General features: G+C 42.9%; 1 protein-coding gene across 1 annotated transcript in view; it reads right to left on the bottom strand.

The window, feature by feature from the left end:
- Positions 1–15072: 15072 nt before the first annotated feature.
- The window catches only part of LOC145398916 (uncharacterized), a 121155-nt gene continuing 111227 nt past the window's right edge, over positions 15073–25000 (bottom strand). The window contains exon 2 of the mRNA XM_080271645.1: positions 15073–17452. Within this exon, the coding sequence (XP_080127771.1) occupies positions 15189–17258 (2070 nt within the window). The 5' untranslated portion in view covers positions 17259–17452 and the 3' untranslated portion in view covers positions 15073–15188. The remainder of the gene's footprint in view (positions 17453–25000) is intronic.

The following is a 25000-nucleotide window of genomic DNA, read 5'->3' as shown; positions in this document are numbered from 1 at the left end:
TTCCTTGCATCCCACCTTACCGCTCTTCTCCCTCTATTTTTTTTTTTCCCCTCGGCGTTGGTTAGATCTTAAGTGTAATTAGTTTTACACCAGCAGGTAACCTCCTTATAGGGCAGTAGACCTCTTACCTGTACCTCCTGTGTAATACTGTATGCACTGTACTGTTTCCTCTTCCTTTCTATTTTTTCCCATTTCTACTTCATTTTAGTCCCACGGCCTCCTTTCTTCCTCCCCTTCCTTGTCTACTCTTCTCTCCCCTCCATATACTTTCTCTCCATTTCTTCATTCCTGTTTCTCGCCTCCCTTCTTATAGTCCCTTTCCTTCCACATAACCAGTCTTTTTGCCTGTTCTTTTCATCGCCTTCGTGTTCACCCATTCCTTCTTGACTTCCATCTCCTTGTGTCTCCGTGCCCTTCTGTCTTGCCTTTCTTTCTCCTCCCTTTCACCTCCCCCTTCTTCTCCCTTTTTCGTATACTATTTCCCGTTTTTTCCCTCTCTCATGTCCAGTCTTCCTTCCTACCTTCTCCTTTCTACCTCGTTTCCTTCGCTTCCTGTTCCTCTTTAGTTCTTCTTTATTCATTCTTCCTCGTCTATCTTTCCTCTTAACCTCCCCCCTCTCTCTCTCTCTCTCTCTCTCTCTCTCTCTCTCTCTCTCTCTCTCCATTTCATCCCTTCCTTTCACCTGCTTCCATATTCCTATCTACCTTCTCCCTTCCTTTTCCCCCTTCCATCCCCCCTTTACCCTCTTGCCTCTTTTCGCCACTTCCTTGCTTCCTCTCTTTCACTTCCTTCAGTCTCCCTTCTTCTTTTTCCCAGTCAGTCATTTTTCCTCTTCAGATTCCTTCCTCCGCCATACTTCTTTCTCTTCTTTACCTTCTTTCCCACACGTCTCCCACTCCTTTCTGTCTGCCCCCATCAGATTCCTCCTCCTCCTTTTTCGTCCCCTCTTCCTACCTGCCTTTCCCCTCACCCTCATCAATGCCTCCCTTCCCCCTCCTCTCCCACTCATTTCTTCGTGCCTTTCTCCGTGGCTTGCTCTTTCCTTCCTTCCTTTTCCCCTCTTCCCTTATGTCTCCAACTCTTCCAGCCTCCAACCTCCCCTCCATTCCTTCCTCCCTTTCTTCTCCTAAGTCCCCCCTAAGTCCCCTCCTTACGCACCTCGTCGTGATTCCTGTGAGACGGACCTTTCAGCGTGTTTGGCGAATCTCACGGAGCCGTTGGTCGCACCTTACGTATGCGTCCTAATAAGTGCGTTTATCTCAGCGGAAATTGTATTCTAGTAATTTATAACCCCTTCGTTACTAGAACTTCTTTATTTAGGTTAGACTTACTGGTATCCCAAGTATTTTTCAATTTTTTATCTAGCCAGACGCCTTAATCCCGGAGGAGGCATACTAGATTTAAGTAAACGTAATCGAGCGGTTAGCAGTGAAGAGGTTGATGACGCCTGTGACTTACCTCTTTAACCCAGAAAAATAAATCAGAGTGGAATAAAATTGTCTGGCACAAGCAAGGAGAGCCATGATATATTTACCCATCTGACCAATAGACAATTACCCAGCTAATAAAATCGTCGGATGTTGAATGGAGTACATATGTTTATCCCAGCGGAAGGGTTGGTTAAATACGATTATTCAGCACACCGGATGCCACAAAGCCTTCAGCCACCGTGCTAATTTGTTTTCACCGTTCGCTTTCCCACACGTGCAGCTAGGGAGCGTACCGTTGCCGACAATAGTAACTTAATAATTATGTTTCAGAGCTGTTTGTAAGCCATAATGCGATCTTAATAAACTATTCGGCGACAGTCAGAGGAGTTGGAACGACTTTTTGTTAGTCAAGGATCCCATGTGTAGGGAATATTGACTGCGACTGTACATCTGTTGTATTTCATCATCATCATCATCATCATCATCATGCAAACCTTAGTTCCCAACAGAAAATCATATACCCCGATCTTTTTCTTTTCGTTTCTTTAATTTCGAACATAAAAGTATGGCTGTAAAGGCAAATTACAAAATCGTTTAATTTCATTTCTTTTCACGTTGTGCCGTTGTATTTTGTAATAGATTTGCTGGTTTTTATGTGAGTTATATATGAGTCGGAGGAAAGCTGATGATGAAATGGATGTTTATGTTTTGCTTTGTTACTGGCATTACGTTTTGTTATCCTCTTCATTTCATTAACTTTATTAATAAACGATTTCATTCAGCTGCGGGCAGACTTTCCGAGCTGAGGGGGATCAGCTTACGCCTTCATTAATGCTTTTATATCCAGGGATCCTTCTTGAGTTGACTATAATTGTATGAAGGTAGTAAGAATTAATACCAGAGAGGGTGCCAGGACCTCGACCCAGACCCACTAACTCTGATCTTTGACCGAACTGCACCAAAATCGAATAACTTCTGAATTTTTTGTTTATCGCTGTCGGACCTCCAGTCATGTGGTAGCTCTTTGGCCTGGACTTTGACCCTTAACCTTGACCTTTGATCGATCTGCACCAAAATCGCATCATTTCTGCCCTGACCCACACCCAATATGTGCTAGTTCGGGTTCAAATCGGATCAGGTATTCGTGAGATAATGTCATACTGTAAACTTTAATCTTGATCCTTGGACTTGGACCTTTTATCGGTCTCCATCAAAATATCGTTGCTTGTTTCCGGATCCCCACACAATCATGTGCCAGTTTAATGCAAATTGGATCAGACAGTGTAATATTTTGTTAATATACATACATACGAGATCTGTTCACAAAGTATCCGATACTAGCTCAAAAGAAAAAAAATCGCTAACCTGTTGGGCAAGGACACTAATTCCATTCAAAGTAGGCTCCTTCTCAGTTGACGTACGTGGCCCAGCTTTCTTTCCACTACCCTGGAACATTTTTCAAAGTCGATTTTCGGTATCTCCTGCAGGTACTTCATCTTATTCGTCATGATCTCCTCTCTCGTCTCAAGTCGGGAACCCTTCAGCGGAGTTTTGAGCTTGGGGAATAACCAAAAGTCGCTCGGAACCATTTCTGGTGAGTAGGGATCCTGCCGGACCTGCGGGATGTTGTGCTTGGCCAAAAATGCCTGAATTAGTTAAGATGAATGGGCAGGGGCATTGTCATGGTGCAGCTTCCAAATTGCTGCTTTAAAAGGTCTAGTTTCTTCCGCTGGACTGCGGCACGAAGACAACGGATAACGTTGAAGTAGTAATGTTCGTTGACAGTCTGACCTGGTGCATATTCGTGATGCACAACACCACGGTAGTTGAAAAGAAAACTCAACATGCGAGGGCATTTCACCTTGCTATGGACTCATCATGCTTTCTTTGTCCGAGGCGACCCTGCTTTCTTCCACTAGGACAACTGTGGTTTGGTTCCTGGGTTGTACCCGTACACCAAGACTCATCTCCAGTGATAATTTGCACGCCCCAACATGTCTTGAGCAACGTGTATCAGAGAGAAGAGATCATGACGAATGTGACGAAGCATCTGCAGGAGATACCGATAACTGACTTTGAAAAATGTTTCAGGCAGTTGAATGAATTCTGGGTTACGTGTGTCAAGTCAGAAGGGGCTTACTTTGAGGGGGATTAGTGTCCTAGCTCAACAGGTTAGCTGTTTATTTTTTTAGCTCCTAAGGTCGAATACTTTCTGGACAGACCTCGAACATACATACGTACGTACATACATCTAAATAACAAAATCAAGCTGTGTATGCGTATGTCTGTGCGTTTGTTCTGTTCTTTCACGAGTACGGTAATAGATATGGACATAATTCTCTTCGCATTCGGTCGAGGTTGATGCTTGGGAGTGTCAAAAAAAAAAAAAGAAAACAAAAAAAATGTATATCGACCGCATGCGACGCGATGGGGAGAAATTCATAGAAATCGCGACGTGTGAGACTCCCGCAAATTTTTGCGGACATGCATTTGTACATACATGATATAGATTCGCATATAAAAACCAACCTGATCACAGCAGCTGCACTTCGGATCGCTAATGAAAAGGCATCTCCATACTGAAGGGGTTAATGAAAATAAAACTCACTCGGGTTGAATATATCACTCCCGTGGGCTACGCTAATTCTCATTTTGAGTTTATTTTTCCTCCATATGGCTTATCACTCCCGGCTCTCGGCTTCAGGTTTCACGATAAAACTCTCACACACAAGCCAAAGTAAACATGGGGATATGAATAACTCAATGAAGAGAAAGACCAGGAAGGAAGAAAGGAGAGAGGGAGGGAATAAAGGAAAGTGGAAAAAAAAAAAAAAAAGAGGGACGGAAAGGGAGAGCAGTTCCAAAGTTCCCCCCTCGTGACGTCACTCAAGTAAACAAACTGTGGAGCGCGGTGCATTGTGGGAGCTGAATGGCGGCGGGCGATCAGCTGAGGGCAGGACAAGACTGCCAATTTTGCTCTTTTTAGCACCAGATGTAGAAATATTCACATCATTTTAGCCAGATTTTTAATAGTTTTTGACATGGAATCTAGAAAAAACTTGACAGATTTTGTTAATGATTGAGATATATGGGTTTTGGAGTTAGTTATAAATTTCCCGAGCTTTCTGTGCTTAGCAACATTCTGGCATCGTTTGATTTGGCAACCCCAGGGCGAAGGGACGCAGCTGCCTCAATCCTGTTTACATTTTTCAAAGCCATAATGCCGACATGTTTGTTCGGGGCCAACACAGGCACAAAAAAAAGGCTCCCCCGTACAACAGAGAGAGCAGCTTGTTAATAATGGAAGAAAAAAGCTGCTGGCGGGCTCCGCAGTTGGCTGGGTGAATTAGGCGGGGCGCGTGTGAGAATAGAGTCGTTTTGTGGTGTACTCGTGCAAAAAATGTAGGTTATTGATGCCCATATGGTTTCGTTTACTCTATTAACCACTTCAAAACGATGAGCTCTCTCTCTCTCTCTCTCTCTCTCTCTCTCAACACACACACACACACACACACACACACACACACTGTTTTCAGTTTAGATACATTTAGATGAGTTCATTCAACCAAGGAGAAAGTTTTAGAATCGGAGGGGTTGGATTTTAGTACTATTGCACTCTCTTATTCTGATTATAATCGTTTGGTCGTAGGGAGAGGAAAAGGACGTCCTCAGTCTGAAGTTGCAGGTGGAATAGTTGGTTGGTAAGGGGAGGTTGTGTGGGAAGCGGGTAATGTTGTGTTTCCGTGCAGAAAATTAGGGTATTGATGTCCATATGGGTTTGTTTACTCTGTCAGCCTGTTCAGTATACAGTATGGTCTTTTTTTTTTTCTTTTATCCTAGTATCTTTAAATGCTTTATTTATCCAAATGGAAAGTTCCCGGCCTGGAATCGTTTGGTGTAGCCTACATTAGAGCCTTCGCTGCCAGAGTGCTCTCCACCCACAGCAAAATTTTATGGTAGCAAGAATTAAAAAAAAAAAAAAATGTTGCTTATTCCCGGTCTGTCTCGCTTTACAGACCCGTCGACCACTGGTAAGGAACTGCTTCTGTGGGTCTATCCCACATGTACTGCTTAGTACATACACCGTGTAGGGATCAGGCGCCCCTTTTGGTTAACAACGACTGGCCAATTCATACCGGGGTTCTTCCCACGGCAAAGTGCAGGGAAATATGAGGAGATTTGCCTCCTGGATGGACGCTCCAGCTAGGGCACCTAAAGCTGTGTGAGGCAGTTATTGTTGTAAAAGCTAGCGGATCTCGAGGGTTGGGTGGGTAAATTATCGGTATGTGGTCTAATGGTTAGAACGCCCCTGTCGGAGTGACGGCCCTGCGTAGGTTCGATCCCCCTAGAGGTGATTAGAGGGTTTTCCTTCACGCTATGCCACCATGAGAAGGAGGTTGGTCATCTATCCTTAAATGTACAAGTTCACACTAACCCTTGCCTAGGGCCCCCAAATTTCGACGGGGGTAAATGGAACTGGCCCTTGGCTTTATTCATTTTTTTTTTTCTGTATGGAAAGAGAGTATTATTGTCGTGTGGTCATGTTAAAAATTGTACGTTTTTGGTCACTATGCGGTTTCCCTTATTCTGTTGTATTAAATACAGGTAAAGAAATGACCATGAGGAACAGCGAAGCGAGTGGGATGGGCTAGATCTGTGACGGGGAGGGGTGTGTGCAAACGGTTCCCGTAGTATTGAGTGAAGGCTTATTTTAAAGTCTTCCTCAACAACAAGAGCAGGAATAAGCACAGAATAAGCACGCGTTGCTCTCATTTCCCTGGCTCCGTGCGACACAGGTAGAGAGCAAACTAGAGAAGGGAGAAAGCATGAAGACGGCAACAGCAGGAGGAGAAGCAGGAGAAGGAGAAGCTCACGTTGCTCTCATTTACCTAGCGACGCAGGTGAACAGCGGACTAGAGAAGCGAGAAGGCAAGCAGGCGAAGCAAAACCAGGAATCCAGGAGGAGGATAACGAGACGGAGCTGAAGCAGGAGGAGAAGGCAGTCTAGAAGCAGGAGGAAGAGGAGAAGCAGACAGCGGAAGCAGACGGAAAAGAAGCAACAGCAAGAGAAGCACACAGCAGACGCAGGATGAGGAAAAGCAGACGGAGCAGAAGCAATAGATGGAGAAGCAGACAGAACAGAAGAAGGAAGAGGAGGGGAAGCACAGAGCAGAAACAGGAGGGGGAGAAGCAAACAAAGCAGAAGCAGGAGGAGGAGGAGAAGCAAACGGAGCCGAAGTAGCAGCAGGAGAACCAGACGGAACAGAAGCAGGAGAAGAAGCGGACGGATTAGAAACAGCAGGAGAAAAAGAAGACGAAGCAGAAGCAGCAGGAGGAAAATCGGACGAAACAGAAGCAAGAGGAGGAGAATCAGGCAGAGCAGAAACAGGAGCAGGAGAAGCAGACGAAGAAGCAGAAGCAGAGGAAGCAGAAGTAGCCGCAGCCACCTCTCTCTTTCTTCCACTGCGAGAAATATCAAGTTGTAATTTGCATGATATTCGGCCCAGACTTTGAGATGTAAATTTAATTCTTGCGCCACCAAGCTTCGTCCTGGAGTCGGCCATGTCAACACCCGCCCTCCTTACGTGCCGTCTTGGTCGCGTAAGGATTGCTGCTCGTAGTATTTTTTTTCCATTTTTCCACATCTCCTTTGTCATTATTACTTTTATCACCCGATCCTTCAGTGGAAAAATGGTCAGGTTGCTGGTGATTATGTATTTCTCTGGTGTTCATTATTGTACATCTCATTATTGTCATTTTAAGTTTTTCGATGCGCTTGGTTTCTTCTTCGTTTTCTTATTTTTGTTCATTTATTATTATTATTATTATTATTATTATTATTATTATTACAGAGGAGAGGTAGTATTTCTATGGTTTTATTCCGTCAGTACTTTTTTTTTTTTTCAGTCTCCCCACACATCACCCTGGTCATACGTGGTTTGAGATTTTTAAAAATATTTTCATTACAGTATTACCGACAGATTTTGTTTCATGTTTTCGTTACGGTCACATTTTTCCATATTTGACGGCTGTCACCACCAGACGGTTGTATTCAGTCGACTTCAGCCACTTTCCCTGACGCTGTGGTAGTGTGTGTGTGTGTGTGTTATTTTTCCTATCTTTATTCATCATATTCGAGACCAGGACTTGTTTTATCTCCTAAGCTACTTTACTCTTTATATTACCACATGACTCATTCACCCTTGCTGTGAGCCGTTTTTTTTTTTTTTTTGGGGGGGGGGATATGTTATAGATTAAAAGGGCTTCTGTGTATTGGCACGGTATCATTCCTTTTAAATGTAGTCTTTCAAACGCGAGACGATTTTATTAATACTATACTGATCAAATCCACAAACCTTTCCTTCATGCTTACCTGCACCCCTGGCCATCCGTAGCTGTTCTTGTTTATTTATTTATTAATTTGACTATTTTGATTAGTCTTATTTCTTGTCGTCTTTCAGTTTTTTCCTTTTTTTATGTGTGTGTTTATAGACTTCTCTCTCTCTCTTTTTTTTTTTTTTACGTGCCGACACGAGGGTTTGGTTTACTTAGCTCCTTTAATACGATATTTTTCTTGCCACTGATAGATGAGTTTATTCAGTGTATTGTCAGACGTTTCAGTCCCTGTAGTTGTTCGCGATGTCGTGTATGGCTTTTTTTTTTTTTTTTTTTTTTCAAGTTTGTTTTTACTTACGCGTAGAACTTCTGTCTTGGTTTCCGTAGCGCAGTATAATATTTGTGTGATATTTTGCTGCCACTAAACAATTAAATTTATCTTATGAAGCACCTCTGTTAAAGAAGGACTTAACGGAGGCTTTCTCTTAATGGATACTGTTTCTGATCCATCACAGCTGACTGCCTCTCCTAGCCTGAACGAAACAGTCTGGCATAACTAGAAAAATTATTACAAAAGAAAAAAGAAATATAATCATAGTGAAGGGATAATTTGGCTGATGTGTAAGATAAGCGGCCATATCCTAGTGTGTTTTTCTAGTGCCGCTACGGCCAGACGATTTTAGTCAGTCTGTGGGATTCCTCTCAGGTGGAAGGACGTAAAAGCAGCCTCCACTGACCCCATTTGTAGTCCTACCTGCTGGAATGGTCACCTGCTTTTACTTTACTGCCATTTTATTTATCAGTCTGTCTGTCTACTTGTATTTATCTGTCTGTATCTGTCTGTCTGTATTAATTTATATTTAGAGACTAGGCATTATGGTGTTGTTTGCAGTTCGTTGGTTTGTAAGGGTGAGGGAACTTCTTGAATTGTTCTTCATGCTGCTAAGTAAAGATTTCTTGCACTTAAGGGACCACACCTGCCTCCTTTATTCCTTTATATACAGGGACGTTGTGTTAGTATGTCATTTGTGGCTACCTTTTTGCGATTTTTTTTTTTTTGGGGGGGGGCAGAAAATCGTTATGCACTGAAAAGGTTAGGGACATCTGTTTACCTCCTTTGTACCATGACAGCTTGCATATTTTATTTTTTTTTTAATACGGAAGATGAACAGAGGAAGGAAAAAAAAAAAAATAATCCATGTACTTCCAAATGATTATATCGTGCTTAGGAAAGTCCCCTGATGGTTAGAGGGTTGAGCTATTTTATTGGCAGATCGTTAGTTAGATAAATAGATAGGTGGATAGATAGATACATACATAAATAGAACAAAGGGTTTGGCACCGAGCCGTGATGTTGGCAGAGTCTCGTATCTCGTGCACTTATGGCTGGTTTATTTTCAGTGCTATGCTTTCAGTTCTTGTTCATTATATATATTGTTGATGGCTTTTTAATATCGATGTAAATTGGATGAGTATCATACACAAGGATATTAAGGAACATCAAATAAACGTAATCCCTGAAAAAAGAGGCGTTAAGAAATCCTCCAAACCCTGCTATTCTCTCGTACAGTATATTGTCGATGGCTTTTTAATATCGATATGATTTACATCTAGCATTCACGAGGATATGAAAGCGCAACAAACAAACTAAATCGCTGAAGAAGAGGCGCTGAGAAATCGCCAAATTCGACGAAGGTGAGAAAGTAGAAAACAAGAAGGTCCAACGAGGGTTAGAAATCCCAGGTCACTTTTTACCTGGGCTGGTTGGTGGGGAAAATATTTTAAGTAGCTCTCACCTAACATAAATCTTGGCCTATGGAGAGAATGTTTACCGCCCATAGAGAGAGCTGAGGGTGGTCTGACAGGTGGGGAAGTGAGGGCTGGGAGGCTAACACATTCCTTATCGGGTACCAGTATTCCTTATCGGGTTCCAACTAACACATTCCTTATCGGGTTCCAACTAACACATTCCTTATCGGGTTCCAGTATTTTTTATGGGGTTCCATCTGACACATTCTTTATCGGGATCCAACTAAACTAAATAAAATGGTCTGCTGTAGTGTAAATATATATAAATCGCTATCGTACTGAGGGGAGAGGTAGAATGTAGAGCTTGGGATCAGTAAAATCATAGCGGCGTCCAGAATAAAATATTTAGGTGATACACGGGCCCGTAAATTGTTAATGGAAGTGGGTTTTAACGCTCAGGATTGTAGGGGTTTCCTTAAATAAAATAGTCGTGGTAACTGAAATACCTATGATGTGTAAAGGACTAAGTTGAATGAAATCGTCCTGTAGTAATAAATAAGAATAAAATGCAAAAGTTGTCTTGCTGTTAGAGAAGAATGATGGGGGTGGAAGCATGGAGGTAAGGGGAACCTAAGATTCACAGTTTTACGATCAAATTCTGTTTTAACTTTTTTTTTTTTTTTTTTTTAATAGGAAAGACGGGAAGAGGAAAAGTAGGAATACCGTATGTCTCGTGTTCTTCCTTTAAAAAAAGTAGTTACCAGGGAAAATTTTTTTTAATTTCACCCTCGATCACTTGACTTACCTGCTGAATCTCCATCTTGCGGGAAACATCTCTCCCCTATGTCTGTCTGTAGTCGGGAGATTTGAAGGGAAGTCATGTCCAGCTCTTTGACTACAGTGATTTTTTTTTTTTTTTTTTTAATATATTCGTACTTCCTTTTCGATTATATTCAACTTAGGGGTAACTCTCATAGTGAAGGAGTTTAGTAGCACTCACCATGATCTCCAGTGCGATGGTGTCTGTTTAGAAATTATTGCCGTCAGTTGTTTGAAGGGAGGCATATCATACTGGGAGAGTAGGAAGCACTCTCCATTAAGCCCTTCAGTGCGAGAAGCCTATTTAATTCTCAGTAGCACCTTATCGCCTATGGATGACCGATCGTAGTGAAGGGGTTATCTTTATCTTATTTAGACTAGATTACTTAAACATTTGTTGCTAGAGGAAGCCATTTTTTTTTTTCCTTCCTGGTATTATACACTGCCTGTCTGTTAGCTTTATCGATTATTTTCAGCATCATTTTGTGGCGATCACTTTGTCAGCACCCCCTTTTTTTTCTAATTTACTTGTATTTATATGTTATCTAAGTGCTGTCAGGTAAAGGCGGTATTAATAGTATTTCATTATTAGTATTAGTTTCAGTCATCATTATTATTATTATTATTATTATTATTATTATTATTATTATTCATCCAGACCTCCTTTCCCACCCCAGGGCAGGGTGAGGAATATTATCATTATTGTTATTATTATTATTATTATTAAATTAGATTATTTTTAAATTTCCTGATAGTTCTGACATAAGTAGCAGTAGTGATAGGAGTAATAAGATCATTGAGATTACCGATACGCTTCGTTAACCTTCCAATCACTTTCATACCAATACTGTCATTACCTTCATCAGAAAAATCATTAATCGACCCAGCAGGAGCACTGACAGCCTGGCGCCCTTTGATCGCCACCTGCAGTAACAACCATATCATTAAAACTGAGAGCGCGAAGGTGTGAGCAGTATCCTTTTTTTCGACGATAATTTAAGAAGTATGTGACGATAAAGAAATGTCTGATCGTTGTACATCCTTTTTTAATATACTCTAGACTCAGGTCGTTGTGTACCCAATGGAGACCCAAGGAAACGTGGTGCTTCAACTGGACGCTCCCGAAGATCTTTTGTTGAGGTTATGGTGAAGGGTTGTCTGTGTTTTGATAGTGTGATGCTTGAGGTGAATATGCGGCATGGGGAGTTGCACTATAGTTTGGGCAAAGTGGATTGTTTTTGAGTTGTATTTTGTGTCGGTATTGTGGCAGCGCTGTGTAGTGTGGAATATAAGACTGCTCACACATAGCAAGGTGTTCCATAAATGATCATGCAGTATTAGGGATTTGCATACACCTTGACTCAAACAGTTTTAATATTATATACCTAACATCTACAGTGAATGTAATAAAACTACAAGTCAAGCAATAATTATAATTTTAATCAATGTTTGGAGGTTTGGGGGGGAAAATTTGGTGGGTGGGGTGGGGACGAGGGGGGAGAAAAAACGTTTAGAGCATACAAAAGTGTCTCTTATTTATTGGGAACGTTTTCTTCATAAACCCTTTTCGTTTTTTGTAAGTACACATGAAGGCAGGACCTCACTCGAGTATACAGATTGGTCAGTTAAGAAGTGTGACAAAAAAAAAATGTGGAGTTATTTTTGGGTTGATTCTGAATACTAGATGGGTTGTCAGCAGAGGTCCAGTCCACAAAATTTATGAGGCTACAAATTCCGAAGACTATAATGAGTGAATTATGAAGGAGAACAATTTTGCTAGATCACTCGAGTTACTGATACTGTTGCCTCAGTGGGTGAATGATGAGAGGGATCGTTTTTGAAGAAGATCCTTTTAAGTGGCAAATACTATATCAAATTGGGCCAGATTATCTACCAGTTAATGATAACCTGATGGATGAATTATAGAGGAGACTATTTTTGCCATATTCAGCCAAAATGGAGCTACAGTTCCTGTTAACGTTAAGAATAAGTTACAAGGGAAGACCAGTTCTGTCCATAAGGTCCAATACTCAACCTCCTCGGAGCAGCTTCAACGGATGACCTTATGAGTGAATTATTAAGGATACCATTGTTTTCCATAAGGTCATCAGTAACTGTAGCTCCATTAAGGTTGAGAATTGGAGTAGTACTGATCCTGCATTTGTGACTCAGAAACACCCAAGAATAACTTCCTGATATCTGACACACTTCCCACTGGACACCCTGTACGTATATATGTGTATGTGTCTGTGTGTGTTTTGATTTTAGACAGAGGAGGTGCAGAGTGGAGGAGCCTTAGACCTAGAGAAGAATATATTTATAAAAAAAGGTGGATGTAAAAAAATGTGCGTTCTTTGTGATTGAGTTACTATTGTTTTCAGACCCCTTTTTAGTACAATTGCGCCTTTTTTATATTACTTTTCTTTGCATCACACTCGATTTTATTCAGCCTGAGGGAGACACTTCTGGTAATGGAGGGGTTAAAGGTAATTATCAAACCCCCACAAAACGAGGTCGTTCTTAAGCTGAATGAAATCGTCTAGAGGAAGCGAGAATGATAAAAACAGACGCCATTGAAGTAAAAAGGGTTAGGAGTAAATCTGTACATGGTGATACAAATCTTATGCGGCCGCGAGACTGGAGGGAAAGGAGGGATTGTGAAAGAAAAGTGGAGGGAAATGGAGAGCTGGGCAAGGGAAGCGAGGGCCGTGGAGGAAGAGTAGGAAAACAGCTGCGGAGGGAAAAGAGGGACTTTGGAGAGAAGGTGAAGAAGAACTGTTGAGGGAAGGGAACGGCTGTGGAGGAAAAGTGGGGGGATAGGAAGAGCTGGAGAGGGGGAGAAGTGGGAAGAAATGAGGTAAGTTAGGAAAGGGAAAGAAGAGAGGCGGGGAAAGGGAAAGAAATTGAGGATTAGGGAAACGGTGGAAGGGGAAAACAGAGGAGGGACTGGAAGGGAAGGATTAGGGAGGAGACTGAAGAGGGACACAGGGGAAAGCATGGAAGATGGCAAGGGAAATCTAGGGAGAGGAGGACAAGGCAGAAGAAAATATGAAGAAAGTATAGAAGAGACAAAGATGCTGAGAAAGCTGAAGAGAAGTAGATCAGCATGTGAAGAGTGGGAGAGTAGGTGGAAAAAGGTATGGGGAAAAGGAAGAGGAGGAAAAGAAAGGCAAAGAAGGAAGAGAATAAGGAGAATGAAAGACAAACGGGGATGAAAAGAGGGGTTGGAAGGAGAGTAGGTTGATCAGCATATGGTTAGTGTGTGGAGTAAGTGGAGGGAGGTGGTGAGGTGGAGACGGAGAAAGGTAGGTGGAGGGAGAGGGAATGTTAGGTGGCGAGAGAAGACGAGGGTAGATGGAGAGGGAGAGAGATGAGGGGGTAGGTGGAGAGGGAGAGAGGTGAGGGGATAGGTGGAGAGGCACAGGAATGGAAGTTGGTTAAGACGTACTGCGGGAGGGGCAGGTGATGCCCGGGAGCGGTAAGGTGAAGAGGGAGGGTAGTGGGTAGGTGGAGAGGGAATGGGGGAGGTAGGTGGAGCGGGAGTTTGGGAGGTAGGTGGAGAGGGAGTTTGGGAGGTAGGTGGAGAGGGAGAGGGAGTTTGGGAGGTAGGTGGAGAGGCAGTCTGGGGGGTAAGTGGAGAGGAAGAGGAAGTAAGTGGAGAGGGCGGGAGGGAGGTGAATGGAGAGGGATGGGATGGGATTAGTGGAGGGGGGAGGGTAGGGGATAGATGGAAAAAGGAGATACGTGAAGAGGGAGGGGGTGGTCTCGCCTGCCGCGTCATTACCGTAAAATATTATGATTTACAAAAGGGTGTCGGTGCCTGTGTTTACCTCCGGGTCGATGAGCAAAGAGGAACTGGGACGTGATGGAGGTCGTTTTATTAATAAATATTATTTTTTTTTTTACATTATCATGCACGAGAGAAACAAATGGCTTGTAACAGTAACTATATTCTATCCAAAATGAGGGTAAAGAACTCCGTAGTATATAATGGTAATAATGCTGAGTGTGGGAGTGCTATCCTTGTCAGTTGTGTAAGTGTTCACTGGGCCACTGTAGGCCTGAGCACTGGGCCACACCACTTCATATGCCGCCTATCCGAGCGGCTGAGCACTGGCCACACCAATTCACAATCCGCCTATCTGAGCGGCTGAGCACATGAGCAACCTTTCAGCTTTACTCCACCATCAGATTATGTTGTCGTAGATGCCGTCCTGGTGACTGCTGAAGGGGCATTGTGCAGGGCGGGTGTAGGTGTGGGTGAGCGTGAACACCCCTGAGTCACTGGGGGGCAGGTGGCGTCCCAGACTTCTGCTGGACTGGAATGAGCTCACCCGGCTCTTGTTGTTGGCCTCCTTCATGGATCCTGTCAGCGAATTTTGGTCCAGAAACTCGCAGGAGTAGTACCCAGAATCTTTCGACGCCTTGTTGGCGCTCTCACCATTCCCCAACCGAGGCTTGACGTGGGGCTCAGCATAAATTGGGTTGTTGTGTCTTTGGGGCACTGGTGCAGCTCCTGGTGGCGGGGAAGGTGGCAGATAGTGAGAAATTTTGGACACACCATTCCTGCTCTTGCTGCTGCTGCCACTACTGCTGCTGCTGTGACTGCCGGGTACACAGTTCACACCATTCTCCAGTGGGAGGACCCCAAAGTAGCCATCCTGGACAGCTGTGGTTGGGGACTTGAGTGAGGAGTGGTAATCTGTCTTGAGCGAGCGTCCACTTCCAGGGCGGCGAGAGGGTCGGACCTTCGTGCCCTCATCAACTGAGGTGGACGACTTGAGGACTTTGGTTCTTTGAGCAAACTCCTCGTGGAGACCAGCTGGGGGTGGCTGGTCCCCACCGAGCTCCTGTCATATAACGGTTACGGGAATGTGCTGGACACCACGCAGGGAGTGGAAGGTGTATTCCTCATCCTCCACTTGTTTCTGGTACTCTGGGTCTTTCCATGTGGCCACGATCTTCTCTGGCCAGTTGTCGTGGACCATGGCCTTCATTTTCCGGCAATTTTTGTAGTACAGTACCCCAAATGTCACCAGGAGAAGTGTAAGTGCCATGGAGGCAGCAGCAACAGAAGCCACCACTACCACATAGTTGTAACATGCCAGGTCATATTCTGACAGCTGTGAGAGGCTCTTCCCAGTCAGTCCCTCAGGGCCTGCACACGAGATCTCTTCAATTTTAAGCAAGATGGTGTTGTTGTGACTGGCTTCCTGCAACCATTTCAGAGAGCAGTTGCATTCAAGGCTGTTGTCTCGGAGATCTAATGATTGGAGGTTGGTAGTGCTGACAAGAGAATGGTCAAATGTTCTGAGGCCATTCCCCCTCAGTACCAGGTGCCTCAGACTAGTGAGTGGCTTGAAGACATCCTCGTGAAGGGAAGTGAGTTGTGGGTTGAAACTGAGCACGAGAGAGCTGAGGTGGTTCAAGCTCATGAAGGCTCCGCTGTCGATGGAAGTGAGGTTCTCACAGCGTGATATGTAAAGGCTTTTGAGTTTAGCCACATGTATGAATGGCCCTAGGGGTAGCGTGGTGAGTGGGTTGATGCTCAGGTCCAATTCCTCCAACCTCTTCACTGAGGGCAGGACATGGCTGGGGACTTCGGTGAAGGCATTGTCTTTTAACATCAGAGCTTTGAGTGAGTCCAGTCCACTAAAAGCCTTCTCATGGATACGATATACTTTGTTATTGCTTAGTCCAAGCTTCTCCAGAGCCTTCAGACTCTTAAATGCAAAGTCCTGAATCACAGAAATTTGATTCGAACACAAATAAAGCTCTTCAAGCTCCCTCAGTGGCTCAAGTATTGCACTAGATATATGCTTCAGCTCATTCTTGCACAGGTTCAACACCTTTAGTCCCCGAAGCTTCATGAAAGTGTTAAGAGTCAGGTTTTTTATTCTGTTGTTTGAGAGATCGAGCACTGTAAGTTTCCCAAGGGATCCAAATGCATTATTTTCAATGGTTTCTATGTAGTTGTCACTAAGGTCAAGGGAAGTGAGCTTGGACAGGCCTAAAAATGCCCTGCTGAGTATTCGTGACACTTTGTTATTATTGATGACAAGTGTGTGGAGTGATCGCTGTCCGTCAAAGTTTTGGGATCCCAATGACACCACCTCATTATGAGAGAGATCCAGGTACTCCAGCTCATGATAGAAAGTGAAGCCCTCAAGAATGGTCTTAATTCGGTTGTGGCTCAGATTGAGTTCGAGAATACCAGGGTTTAACAGAATCGGAATCACATCCAGGTCTGCGCTAACACACTCAGACCGCAGCAGCATGTCATCGCACTTACACCCACGGGGACAGAAGGCGCCAACGGGGCTGAGCAGCGTCACCAAGAGCAGTAGCGACACCGAGTGCAGCCCATGGACCACTGAAGGCCATGTAGGAGTTGAGGTGCTTGACCGAGATGGCCTTCGAGGGCTGGGCTCAGGTGGGTTCAGTGGCTGGGTGTCACTTGGAGCTGTTTCATATCTGCACCCTTCTGACACCCGCCTTATTCTTTTCCGATCCTGGCTGAGTTTGGGCAGGAGGGTCGGCAGCGTCTCCCAGCTCTTGATCTGGAGACTTTGTTTCTCATATGGTGTGTTGGTGATGTCTGGAATGTTGTTATCTCCGGCAGCCTTGGCGTGGACCCAAGGAAAGGTGAAAGAAAATGTGTCTTGTTTTATTGCTTCCTCGGTCATGTCAGGAGTGACTGATGGGTCACGAGGAGTGAACACTGAAGAAAGATCAAACTTCCCGAAGAGCTTTCTTCTCCTTTGAGCATGATCAGTGAAGTACCTCTTGTGCAGCTTCCTCCCCCTGAGTGACGGGCGTGACGGCTCGAGACCGTCACCCTGGCCATCTTGGAGACGACCTGCCTGGTGTAAGTCGTCAGTGGAGGGATGACAGGGTAGCAGTGGGGTGGTGTCGCTCCCCATGATCACGGCGTTGTTAAGATAATCCCCCCAAACAACAGCGGGAGGATGGTGTTTTTGTTTAGCCTGGCGGAGGACATTAAGGGGGGGACTCCTTCTCCCCACTTCCTCACTCCCCCCCGGCTGCCCCCCACAGCACGGCGGCCATCATTCAACGCTTGACTCGAAGGCCCGGTGTCCTCGGCGACGCAACGCTCCTGAAAGCAAGAACAAAAGACGTGAGTATGCGTTGGGAATAGGTAAAATAAGGAAGGAAATTGAGATAATCCAACATCGCTCCTACAGCAAAAATAAAAGATGCGAGTTGACGTCGAGTATGCATTGGGAAACAAGGTAAGAAATTCTGAAGATGATAGTCCAGTATTATTTATGCAAGCAAAAGCAGAAGACTTGAGTATGCGTTATGAACTGGCGTGACAGGGATAGGAAGCTCAGTCAGGTAATATTCCTACAACACTCAGTCAAGTAAAAACAAAAAGCCTAAGTATGGGTTTGGAACAGGCGAGGAAGGGTAGGAAATTCCGTCACGTAATACCCTGACAACACTCCTGGAAACAAGAACAAAAGACATGAGTATGCCTTGTGAAGTGGCGAGACAGGGTAGGAAACTCTAATTCTATCAGATAATACCCCGACAACTCCATCACTCGACACAATAAGAGAATTTGATAACGAGTTTGGTAGTTGGGCGTTTACTCAGTAACTAGACTGAAGAGAGTTTGTGCCGCCTCTCAGCGTGCCTCGTCTGTATTCCCTGTGGTTTGTACTCTCTTGGCAAAGGAAATTCTCTACCGCCTATTCTTTAATCAGTTTCTTTCACCATAGGGCACGGTAATATTCCCTACTTTTTTTTTCAGTGTACACTTAAGGTATTAAAAAACACACTAACCCCTCCGCCCTGCTAGTTTAATTATGTATAGGGAACGTCAATATTCCCTTTGTTTTTAATCCACCTTGGAGATATTATAAAACCATATTAGCACATGTTCCTTTCCATTTTTTTTTTTTTTTTTTTTTTTTTTTTTTCCCCCACTGGACACGTTGATATTTTCCACCCCCCCTCTCTTTTTCAGTGCACACTTCCCATACACAAAAATATACGAACATCTTCCTTACTACTTTCTTTCGGCAAAGAGTGCGTTAATATTCGCCACTGCTATTTATGCCTACTGCCGATAGTTAAAAAACATCTTAGCACTCTGCTCTCTCAGTTCCGTTCTGTTTAGGCACGTTAATATTCCCTTATTTATATTCTGTGTACTCGGCCGATATTATTAAACAACAGACATAAAAGATTGACCTCATTGATACGTTGATGTTCTATTGTATTTATCATGCTACTACCAGACGATTTATTGATTTACTGGTTATTTATTAGCTTAGGAATGGCGTCTAGCAGTGAAGGGGTTAATGTAGGTTATTATATTCCATCCAGTTCGAAAAGTCTGTCTTAGCCGTATTGATCATCTGGCGTTTGGAATAAAATAAAGAGGTAATTCCCCCTCCCAATAAAAAGAAAAAAATCCTATGCTTGATCAGAGGAATAATTTTCACTTTCTCTTTCCCTTCTCTTATCACTTCAGCAGCTGCACTCCTGTCTGCCGGCCGTGTATGCAAAACTCAACTTTATCCGAGTCTATCAGAGCAAAAGTTATCCGGACTGAGAGTAGTTTCACACAAGCGATGCGGCACACTAAACACCAAAGGGGCAACTTTCCTCCGTCAGCAGAGACACACGCCATGATGGACCTACCAACATAAAGGACTGTGGAATTGGATGAGGCAAACTGTTCCTACATAGTAACATAAAGGATAATGGAGAAGGCAGACTATTGGTGAGGCAGACTTCGTACCTACTAACATAAAGGATAGTGTAAGTGGATGAGACATCACTCCTACTTAATAAAATAATAATTGGTATAGGTAAGCTAGTCTGCTCGTACAAACACAAGGGATAAAGGAACTGGGTGAGGTGTACTATTCGTCCTTACTAACAGCATGATCCTAGATGAGGAGACCAACTCGTGCTTCTAAATATAGAGGATTGTAGAATTAGAAGCCAAATGTTCGTTCTTTAGACATGTACCCTGGGCCTATCGCAATATAGCCCTTATCAGTTTCACGTAAAAGAGTATCAGGCCACTTATACCAGTTTCACCAGAAGGGAAGTTATTGTACAGCATAAAAGCTTCACTCAAGAGAGTCAGGTTTTGTCACCGAGATCCATCTTTCTATGTGGAAATAAGATTGAGATGGTGATGATAAAAAATTAATACATTGTCACATTTCATAAGGCAGAAATTCGATAAAGATATGGTAATGCCATTTCTGAGAACACACACACACACACACACACACACACACACACACACACACACACACACACACACACACACACACCACCGAACCCCCCCCACAAGCAAAAGACAACATGCCACCTCCACAAAAACAAAATACATCCGTAAACAAAAAGCTGTGCCACCTCCACGAGCACAAAAAATAAATAAAGATGATATGCCACATCCACCAACACAAACAAAGGCTGATATGCCACATCTGGTGCGGGTTGGCGGGTCTGGATGCTTTATGGGAGCAACTCTGCAACACACGTAAAATTGCTATGTTGCGTGGAGGGGTCAGGGGGACTGGGGGAGAGAGAGAGAAACAGAGAGAGAGAGAGAGAGAAGGGGGGTGGGTAGGAATAGTAGGGACAGTACTAAAAAGAGTGAAAATATGAAATGGTAGGGCATAAAGAAAAAGAAATGCAGATGTTATGTAAGACAGAATTTTATAGAGAAAGGATAAACGCAGAAAAGGACAATGAAACGAATGATGGAAAAAAATAGTGAAGGATGTGATGAAAATTAGAAGACAGAAATTTATGGATGAAAAATGATAATAGAAAATAAAAAGGATGGAGTATAGTAAGAAAAAAGTTAAATACGTTGAAAATCCACGGAATGAAAAAAAAATCAATAAATAAACCGGAGGAAACTAAAAGAATTCGAAAGCTGGAAGACGTAAGCAACAGGTGGAAGGTGAACAGGTAAAAACATACGCAAAAAAAGGAGTGAGATGAAGGGGTTAAAAATAGAAAGTAAATAATACGGATGTGTATAAAAGAAGAGGTAAATATGTGGAAAGCTTTTCAGGTAAGTTTATGTATGAAAATGGAAAGGTTAATAGATATAAAGTAAATGAATAGAAAGGACAATGGTAAACAGACATTTACATTGATAGAAGCTGTAATGGATGAAGAAAAAGAAAATAACCCAGTAAACAGATAATAGGGAAAATATTAAAAGAAACCCGTAAATATGTGACAGGGGAGAAATGAAAAAAAAAATTGAGTAAAGACAAATCAGTGACAGAATAAAATGAAAATAAAAACAAGAGGAAAGAGGGAAGGAGAAGTAATTGAAAGAGTGGAAAGAGGGTAAGAAAAAAGACTACGAAAAACAAATTCAGCAAATTATTAAAAAGAAAAATAAGAAACGAAACCTCTGCTCTCAAAAAAACAAAAACAAAAAAAAACAAGGCAAGGAAAATTGAAGTAAAGAAAAATCAGTGACAAGAGTGAAAAGGGAAGAAGGAAAATGTGTGAGGGGAAAGATTGAGGGAGCAGAAAGTTGAAATGGAAAGATGAAAGATATGTCTGCGTAAGATTGGAAAGATCAGGAGAGTCAGCGAGGACATTTTTTGCAAAAGAAATGGAGGGAAGATGAAAGAGACGAGAATGAATGGCGGGAGAGAGAGAGAGAGAGAGAGAGAGAATTGTTTGTCCCCTTTATCAGATATATTATTCTTAGTTGAGAGAGAGAGAGAGAGAGAGAGAGAGAGAGAGAGAGAGAGAGAGAGAGAGAGAGAGAGAGAGAGAGAGAATTGTTTGTCCCCTTTATCAGATATATTATTCTTAGTTGAGAGAGAGAGAGAGAGAGAGAGAGAAATCCTTCGTAGGTATCAAGAATTAAATAAAAGACGTATATGGTACTTAAGGGGTTACCTACTCTCATTTTTTCCAAGTTTATTGTATTACTAACTTACCCTTATTTTCCTTTTTTTATGCCTCTCATTCTCTCTACTCTTCTATTTACTGATGTTCTCTGATTTAAACTCCTTATCATGTTTCTTCTCCTCGTCTGTGTCGTGTCTTGTGTGTTTCTCTCATGTTTTCTTTATGCATAAGAAACATGGTAAGAATTTCAGAGTCTTGAAAATTTAAGCCAAAGAAAGACAAGATATTAACCATCGTCCATTTTGAGATGCTTGGACGTGCCTTCTTTGTAAATCTGTCCATCTGTTTCCACCATCTGTCATCATTTGCATAATAGTCTCTCTCTCTCTGTCTCTGTCTCTCTCTCTCTCTCTCTCTCCCCACCTCACCCACATAAAAGCTCCAAATAAAAGGAATTAGATGGTTTTAAAGAAGGTTCCCCGGTCCTGTACGGGTGGAACGCTTCGTTAGGTAATTTTACGGAACGCTGGGGAACACGGACCGACCCACAACCGCCAGGGGGGGGGCGTTAAATTCGGTCCTGGATTGAAACTGGTCTTGAGAGGTACAGGTCAAAAATAAAACTGGAAACGAGTGAAGATGGTTTGGGTATGAACCTAGTTAGGAGGGATCGGTCCAGGGATAAAATTCGGTCTGGGATTGACACTGGTCTGAAGATATACTGGTCAGGAACGAAACAGGAAACAGGGGATGAAGTTCGTATGGAAATGAAACTAGTCCGGGGGTAAAACTGGTATGAGGTGCAAGTGAATTGGAGATTTAACTTGTCTGAAGATTAAACAGCAATAGTAATGAAATTGGTCAGGAGATGAAACTTGTTTAGGGATGTAACTGGTCTGGGTCTGGAACTGGTCTGGAGCTGGAACTGGTCAGGGTCTGGAACTGGTCTGGGGCTGGGACTGGTCAGGGGAAGATACTGGTGTGAAGATGAAATGAGATGAAGCTGGTCAGAGGACGGAACTTCTTTTGAGATGAAACTGGTCTGACGGTGAAGGTGATCTGAAGATTATATTAGCCTGAGAATCAAAATGGTCTGCTCATGAACTAGTCTGGGAGTAAAACTGGTCATGATGCATCGGTCTTGGAATCAAACAGGTCTAGTAAAGAATTACGTCTAAAGAATTGTGTCTAAATAAAGTCTGGTCTAGAGTGAATGCGGTCTGAGTAAAGTTGGTCTGGGTTTGTGGTGATCTAAGTAAAGTAGGTCTGTTGTGAATGTTGTCAGTGTGATAACGGTCCGGGTTGTGTGGTCCAAGTAAAATTGGTGTGGGGTGAAAGTACTGTAGTCTGAGTAAAGTCGGTCTGAGGTGAAGGTGGTCTGAGTAATGTTGGTCTGGGGTGAAGGTAGTCCAAGTGAAGTCGGTCTAGGGTGAATATGGTCTGAGTAAAGTCGGTCTTGGGTGAAGGTGGCCTGAGTAATGTTGGTCTGGGGTGAATATGATCTGTGAAAAGTTGGTCTGGGGTGAAGGCGGCCTGAGTAAAGTCGGTCTGTGGTGAATATGGTCTGAGTGAAGTCGGTTTGGGGTGAAGGTGGTCAGAGGAAAGTTGGTCTGGGGTGAAGATGATCTGGGTAAAGTTGGTCTGGTGTGAAGGTGTCTGAGTTAAGTTGGTCTGGGGTGAAGGTGGCCTGAGTAAAGTCGGTCTTGGGTGAATGTGGTCTGAGTAAAGTTGATCTGGGGTGAAGGTGGTCTGAGTAAAGTTGGTCTGGGGTGAAGGTGGTCTGAGTAAAGTCGGTCTGGGGTGAAGGTGGTCTGAGTAAAGTTGATCTTGGGTGAAGGTGACTGAGTAAAGTTGGTCTTGGGTGAATGTGGTCTGAGTAAAGTCGGTCTGGGGTGAAGGTGGTCTGAGTAAAGTCGGTCTGGGGTGAAGGTGGTCTGAGTAAAGTCGGTCTGGGGTGAAGGTGGTCTGAGTAAAGTCGGTCTGGGGTGAAACTGGTCATGGCTGAAGTCGAGATTTTTTTTTTTTTTTTTTACCCCAAACTCATCCGGACGTGAACCCAGTGGACTGCCGACTGAAACATCCCATCTCTTGCCGTACACCATCCGCTTTTCGGGGGACGGAGAAAGAATTGAGAGATGATTGTATAATTTGACGTTTTTCCTACACGAGGGAAGCCGGAGGGTCTGGAGGGTGGAGGAGAGCCTTTTGTACTTTCCTTTCCTCATGCTTCTGTAATTAGGTACGAGTATTAGCATGAAAATCGAACCTACTTATAGGGACCATAAAGTGTAGGGTGTATATCTGTTTAACTCTCTCTCTCTCTCTCTCTCTCTCTCTCTCCAATTTACCTTTTGTTATAGAGCTGGCGTTTTAATCAAGAGTAGCCACTGTTATAAATCCGAAATTAGTCTGTCATATATTTTTTTTATTTCCACGTTTTTGCTCTGATTTTTTTTAACTGGGGTCTTTTCATTTTATTTTACACCGAAGGATGTTTCTGTTTTTCTGAGGTTGATGATTTTCCTTATTTTTATTTCTCTTTTGTCATTCGTTTCTCATTATTCTTATATTGAAGTGTTTACGAATTTCATATAATTTGTTTTATATATTGAAATCTCTGTGTCTTTTTTTTTTCTCATGTTACTGGGCCATTTTCCATTTTTCACTTTCATGATGTTTCCTTTTTCATTGTGTTTTATCCATTATACTGAGCCGCTCCATAACTGATCATTTTTTTCCTGTAATGAGTATTTTCTTTTCTTCTTTTACCAATATCCTGAAACGAGTGGGGGGAGGGGGTAAGCAATAAGTGTACCAGACGGCTTTTTCCTCTGTTTTTTCTGGGTTATGGAAGAGAGATTATCGAATTAGATCTGGCTGAGCGGGTTTGGGATTATATGAACATAATTGGATTGAGGGAGCTTGGAAAATTAATCCTATAGCTATGTATTTATCTTTATTTACCTGTCTGTCTGCCAGTCTATCGGTCTAGCTAGGTGCCTGCTCTCCGTCTGTATATCTGTTTATCTATTGACCTGGAGTGGCAGTGATTTTTAAGGAAGGGAAGAGTCAGAAGGGGATGGAACAATATTAATAACAAATTGAAGCACACAGAGAGCTCAGTCCCATCAACGCGACCAGTGAGCACCGGTGGTTTTGGATGATGATAGAGTGATGGAAAATATTCATGTAGACGAGGTTAAGCATCTTTCTCGCCTCTCATATCCTGTTGATAGCCTGATTCGTCACCGTAAATCGAAGCTGATGAGTAGCGATGAACACGATAATTACGCACTGAACACGTGGAAGGGACTTAAGGCCGAAAATTTGACCCTGTCCTGAGTTCACCTTGACCTGTGACAGATTGATCTCAAATTCGAATGACCTTATCCTTATCTAATCCTCAACTCATCCAACACCTCTGGTTCAGTTAGGATAAAAAAAAGAAGAAGTTAATTTTACCCTGTGGCCTTCACCTTTGTCCTGTTGTGGTGAAAATAGTTAATCTAATCCTCGCCCAACTGTAAACCTTTTAAGCACATTTAATCCAAATTAGATCAGGTCTATATGAGTTAAATAGCTGTACCTTTAAGTTTGCCCTTTGACCTTAAATAGCTAAACCTTTAACCTTGTTCTCTGACCTTTTCTTATCTTTGACGGTGTTAAAGTCCAGTTGCTTCACCCTTTTCCTCTCCATCAACCCTTACACCAAAATTGTTCAAAATTCGATTTAAAAAAAAAAAAAAAAAAAAAAAAAAAAAAAAAACTGATTTGACCTTGACTTATGACC

This window comes from Coenobita brevimanus, chromosome 47 (assembly GCF_032717465.1).
Source record: "Coenobita brevimanus isolate Jiangsu-jjx chromosome 47, ASM3271746v2, whole genome shotgun sequence".
In the NCBI taxonomy this organism is placed as follows: domain Eukaryota; kingdom Metazoa; phylum Arthropoda; class Malacostraca; order Decapoda; family Coenobitidae; genus Coenobita; species Coenobita brevimanus.
The sequence above is the reverse complement of the archived record's forward strand: the minus strand, read 5'-3'. Positions and strand labels throughout refer to the sequence as shown.